The 6000-nt window shown below is 49.0% G+C and overlaps 2 protein-coding genes across 4 annotated transcripts in view; one reads left to right on the top strand and one right to left on the bottom strand.

The window, feature by feature from the left end:
* Positions 1-234: 234 nt before the first annotated feature.
* LOC100404921 (putative uncharacterized protein MGC39545) lies at positions 235-1933 on the bottom strand. The gene is given in 3 exon segments (XM_003734131.6): positions 235-666; positions 1540-1768; positions 1771-1933. Coding segments are annotated over 3 exon segments (693 nt in total). The 3' UTR covers positions 235-365.
* The window catches only part of FEZ1 (fasciculation and elongation protein zeta 1), a 56571-nt gene continuing 51475 nt past the window's right edge, over positions 905-6000 (top strand). The window contains exon 1 of one of the 3 annotated variants that reach the window (XM_002754557.7): positions 905-1047. The gene's annotated coding sequence lies outside the window, so the exon portion shown is untranslated. Of the gene's footprint in view, positions 1048-1568; positions 2000-6000 lie in introns of those variants that run through there. The other 2 variants (XM_035264998.3, XM_035264999.3) reach the window with 2 other exon arrangements.

Below are 6000 nucleotides of genomic sequence, written 5' to 3'. Positions count from 1 at the left end.
CATTGTCATGGTTGAAATGTCTGTGGAATGAACGCATAAATAAGCAAAAGAGAAGCTCCCTGTCCCTTCCAGTTGAAGACTTCCGTTCAGCCCAGAGGTACTTTGCCATCAGGCAAAAGTAGTTGGGGTTCTCCAAGCCGACATGCTTTTCCCAGTGCCTTCCTTCAATAATTACAATTCTTGTGCTCTTAGTTGTGTATTCATGAATTTATTAGACTTTTTATTGACAGCTTCTATAAACACAGGCCTCTATATACAGTAGACAAGATAAATGAATAATTTTTCACAAGACCCCAGGGACCTTCCTTATTTCAGCCTCTTGAAGTTCCTGTATTATCTCAAGTCCTCCTGGGCCTGAAACCTTCTCACTCAGATTTTTCAGCTGGATCCGGCTCCCGTCCCGACTCTTTGGGGGAGTAAAACTCTCCTGCCGGCCTCCTCACCTCTGGCTTGAGGTCTGAACCCAGCTAGGGCTGGGAGACGTCGCTGGGCCTGCCCTCTTCAGCCTCCAGTAGAGGAGAATGGGAAGCCCAGAAAGTCCAAGAGGGTCTTTGAGTGTGTCCACCAGCATCCGCCCGCAGCCATCGCCTGAATTTTATCCAGAGGCCAGCGTCAGGCCCTGTGAGGTATCCATATTGGTAGTTACTGCACGCGCTCATGTAGGAGCTTTTGAATATTCATGAGGGAAGCAGAAAAGTCAATGTTAAAGAGGGGAGAAACAGTAATTCATAAATATTAATAAAGGTAGGTCCACGTGCTCGGAGGAAGGCTATGAATGTTAACGAGAGGATGACGTCCAGCTCCCGCGCGTGCCAGTTGGGTGGGTGCCCGAGCGCGGGCGCGCCCCCGGAGCCCGTGCACGAGCTCGGGAGGGGGTGGGGTGGAGGCGGGAGCGGAGCCGGGCGCCGCCGGAGCTGCGGGGGGAGCGCTAGCTGGCTGGCTGGCTCTCCGCTGCGCTGCGCTGCGCTCCGGCCGCTCCCGCAGCCCGTGGATGGGGGTGTCCGGCTGAGCCCCGGGATCCGCCTCCCTCCGCCAGGACCCGCACAGGTGCCGTCGCGGGGGGCGACTTTAGTTAGGACCCGACCCACTGCTGGTGGTGGGGTCTGGTGGGGGTGGTAAGGAGGCCTGGAGATTCTCCAACAGGACGGTCTGGGGTCGCCGCAGCGCCCCCCACCCCGTCCCATCCTGGGATTGGAAAGGAACAACCGGAGGCCGCCGCCCTCCTGCCCAACCCTTTAGGGAGCGCAGCTGGGACGCTTCGCCAGGCCCGGGAGATGTGGGATGATGGGCACTTCCAGTATTATCTTAGCATCGGTCCTCCAGCCAGGCCTGGAATGTGTGTGTGAGCGCGCGCGTGTGTGTGCCCGTGTGTGTGTGCCTCCGCGTGTGTGAAGGCAGGCGGCGCGGTATGGGGGCTGGGAGAGGGTGGGAACGCCGCCCGCCCGATCGCGCTGGGGCAGTGGGTAGGTGCCTAGTCCCGGAACCGTTATCTGGTCCAGTCGCCGTAAACGCCCCAAGATCTTCTTTGTCCCTAAGAACTTAGCTCCGACCCGCTTGTGCCCCTCCCCAGAGTGCGGAGCCTTCCCCAGACAGCGCATTCCTGCAGTGTCAGAACCGCTGGCAGCGGCCGCAGACGCCGGGGGAGCGATTGTTTTACTATTGACCGGTGGGAGAAGGGACCCGGGCGGCGGAGCGGTGGCGGGGCACGCTGCCGTCGGGTGGGCTCCAGGCTCTGGAGCGCGAGGAGCAGTGTTTGACAGCGCCGAGGGGTATCACAGCCCCTTCTTTCCTTTTGCCTATCCCTTCCCTCCCCGACCCTGGGTCCCCCGACTCTCATCCCTCTCCGGCGTCCGGGCTTGTTTGGCCAGAAGGGCAGTTTAGTGTGTGTGCGGCCTGCACGGGATGAGCCCGGCTTCCTCGGAGCGCCAGCCATTGTGCTGCCTGGAGGAGCCTTTCTTTACCCCACCAGACCGGGGAAGGAGGGGGATCTGAGATGGAGGTGAATGGAGCAGCGGGGAGAGGGGGAGGGGAGCAAGCAGAACGCGAAGGGGTTGCTGATCCACATGCAACGAAATACTCTTTCTGTCAAAATGTGCATTGGTACAAACACGCACACTGGCTGGTTTCTGCGGAGGAGCAGTGGGAAGTCTGCAGGTGGATCAGTACAGGGAAGGTTACAGGGATGGATATGGGGTACGAGGCATGGAATCAATTGATCTATGGAGCAAGTGATGGGAAGAAGGAAATGGAGTGGGGCTTGTGTGGAGGTGCCGAGGCCCAGCCGGGTTAGCGTGGTGAAATCACCGCTCCGCTCCACTCGGCTCAGCTCAGCAAAGCAAGGAGTGAGCATTTGTACCGCAGCCCCGAGCCGCAGCGAGTGTATCATTATGCTGCAGGGAGACGTTTATGCGCTTCCTACTGAGTCTCTGTTAAGCCCCGTGAGTGTCTTTTCTTTTCCAAATCACACCATCGATTGGGAGTGAACATAAATGGAACACATTGTAGGACAATCCAACTATAGTGCTGCTCTCTTTTCTGTGGTAAAGAGAAAAAGAAAAGGCGACCCTCCCAAGGTTCCTTCTTTCTGCCATTTTCGTATATGTATGTATTTATTTTTGATCATGGAAGTCTCAAGGGAATAAGCTATCATTTGTATTAATCCTACTTTAAGGAAAGGAGGGCTCCCAGATGAGCTATGAATGAGGACGGGGGCAAGCTTGTCATGATGGAAGGTAAGGTTGTTTCAGACATTTTAGTTGAAGGATGAAAGCACTCGTGAAGAGAGGAGGGCGAAAGAAAGCGGGCTGAAGGAAGGAAGACAGGGTCACCATCTAAGGACACGCTGCCAGTCCCATCCCACAGAGCCCTCCTGGAGGCTACAGTAGGGCCAGTCAGAACGCCTGACTCTCATCTGTGTCACAGCCTGGGGTCTTTCCACAAATGCTGGGTTCAGTTTGGGTGTTGAGTGACTTTAGTTTCCCAGCACTGGCTTTCACTTAACTTCATCTCCAGCTGGTCATTCATGCAGCACTTCCGGGCTCCTGGGTAATGAGTTGGCAAAAAGTAACCAGTCTATATTATGGCTGTTTCAAATGAGCATGTGTCTGAACCCTAGAGCTGTGATATTCATTTTGTCTTTTATAATTTTCTAGATGAATCCATTTTCTCTACAATCTGCCTGGGCTGAGGATAGGTGCTTTCAGCACACTCTTTCTGTTGCCAACACTCAAAACTCAACCTTTGTCCTAGATCCTAGTTGGATTGGCCTCTTGTTTCTGATTAATTGTATAGACTGTGTCATTTCCAATCAGAAACCCCACTGGTGTCACCATCTGGTTCTCTCCTGTCATTCCCAGAGAAAAATACAAATTTAAAGGCAGAGTAAATACCTGCCACACTATCAGATTAGGTTTCGTATTTCTGTCAATGTGACCCATGATCCAGGAACCTTTGCACAAATGAATTGTAAGAAAATCTTAGTAAAAAAGATGCCAAAATTCTTTCAGCAATAGCTCCCTCATTTGATAAGCATATTGAGGCACTGCACAGAGGATATCATGGCAGAGATAATTTTTCTAGAAGCACTCCCACATCACATTTATTTTCTTTTTCTTTTTTTTGAGATGGAGTTTTGCTCTTGTTGCCCAGGCTGAAGTGCAGTGGCTCGATCTGGGCTCACCACAACCTCTGCCGCCAGGGTTCAAGTGATTCTCCTGTCTCAGCTTTCTGAGTAGCTGGGATTACAGGCATGTGCCACCATGCCTGGCCAATTTTGTATTTTTTAGTAGAGATGGGGTTTCTTCATGCTGGTCAGGCTAGTCTCGAACTCCTAAACTCAGGTGATCCACTTGCCTCCCAAAGTGCTGGGATTATAGGTGTGAGCGACCATGCCTGGCCCCACATCACATTTCTATGTAAGTAAGCTATCCTGGTTTTCCTAGAATTTTTTACTTTTTTTTTTTTTGAGACAGAGTCTTACTCTGTTGCCCAGGCTAGAGTGCAATGGTGTGGTCTCAGCTTACTGCAAACTCTGCCTCCTGGGTTCAAGAGATTCTCCTGCCTCAGCCTCCTGAGTAGCTGGGATTACAGATGCCCAGCACCACGCCCAGATAAGTTTTGTATTTTTAGTAGAGACAGCGTTCCACCATGTTGGCCAGGCTGGTCTCAAACTCCTGACCTCATGATCCAGCCACCTCGGCCTCCCAAAGTGCTGAGATTACAGCTGTGAGCTACCACACCAAGCTTTTTTTTTTTTTTTTTTTTGAGGTAGGGTCTCACTTTGTCACCCAGGCTGGCAAACAATGGTGTGATCATAGCTCACTATAGTCTCAAACTCATGGGCTCAAGCAGTCCTCCTGCCTCAGCCTCTCCAGTTGCTGAAATTACAGGTATGAGCCAGCATGCCCAGCTTTGATTTTCCTAGAATGATTGATTTTTATTGGATGCTTTTTATATTTCACACATTGTACTTAGCACTTCAAAGATTATCTCATTTAGTCCAAAAAATAATCTTCAAGGGAAGCACTGTTTTAAACTCCAATTTATAGATGATGAAATTGAGGCATAGTGAGGCTGATAATTTGCCCAACGTCTCCCCTCTAGGAGTGATAGGACCAGGACAGGAACCTGAAACTTATGCTCTTAGCCATCACAGTGTACTGCCCTAATCAACACAAATCCCTGGGCTGTAAAACCTTTTTGACTCTCTAATGCATTCTGCCGTCTTTTCTAATCTCACCATTTTGTTGCTCAGGGATTCTTAATCTTTTTTGCACTATGAACACCTTTGGTGGTATGGAGAAGCCTATGGGCTTCTTCTCCAAGTAATGTTTTTAAATGCGTAAAATAAAATACTTAGTCTTGCAAAGGAAACCAATTTCACTGAAATATAGTTACCTTCCAAGAGCCGGCAGGGGTCTATGTACTGAAGATGAAGAACCCTGTGGCAATTAGTTGTGTTTGCTTTAGAGCTGTGCTGTCCATTGCGGTAGCCACAAGCCACATTTGGCTGTTGAGCACTTGAAATGTGGCTAGTCCAGAGTGAGATGTATTGTAAATGGAAAATATACCCTGGATTTCAAAGGACTTCTTTGAAGAAAAAAAAGAATTAAAAAATGCCTCATTAGTTTTTTTTGTGGATTGCATTTTGAAATGGTAACACTTTGGATATATTGGATTAAATAAACATATTATTTCAATAAAATGATTAATTAAATTATTGATTTATTAAAATTAACTCATGAAGATGTTAACTCTGTACCAACACCTTTCTTATAACAAATGAGGAAATCAGGACCGACGATGCTTGTCACTCAGCCAGCCATTGGCAGATCTGTTGGCTCTTGAGCCTATGTTCTTTCCAAGAAATGGTATTACTTGTATATATTTTTGTATTCCAAGGTCGTGTCATGTTGCCTTTGCAAACTGGAAATGCTCTGAATATGTTTTAAAGCAATGGTCACCGACTTAATTCCAGTAAAATCCCCGTACAAACTGTCAGTGTCCTTGCCTGGCATGTCCTTTGCCTTGCCTATTTAGAGTTTTAGTTTTGTAGGTGGAGATGAAAAATAGGCACTCCTAGGGCAAAATCCAGGAATTTTGCTGTCTGTTTGTCCTCAGAACGCAGCTCCAGTTTAAGCACCTGACTGTATCAATAGCTGTATAAACAGGAGAGAAAAGTTTGCTTGTCTTTCTGTGTCATAGAGAATGAAGCTGAGCATGTAGAGAAGGGTATGATAGTCAGCAATGCTCGTGCTGCCTGAAATTGAAAATGGAAAACTGTGTGTGGGGGATAGATCATTTTTTCAATGAGCACACATTGATTGACTGCCTAGCCACAGGGTAGGCAGTGTATGTTTGGAGCCAGGGAAGATATCCAGAGGATTTCTGTGTCCTCGAAGAATTTAGGTTAAAATTGAATGGGGCCCAGATGTACACACAGATGGATAAATCACAGTTGGAAGCAGTGTATGAAGAGGGCCCGATGAGGGGTAGTGGTCC

This window comes from Callithrix jacchus, chromosome 10 (genome assembly GCF_049354715.1).
Source record: "Callithrix jacchus isolate 240 chromosome 10, calJac240_pri, whole genome shotgun sequence".
Classification (NCBI taxonomy): domain Eukaryota; kingdom Metazoa; phylum Chordata; class Mammalia; order Primates; family Cebidae; genus Callithrix; species Callithrix jacchus.
The sequence above is the reverse complement of the archived record's forward strand: the minus strand, read 5'-3'. Positions and strand labels throughout refer to the sequence as shown.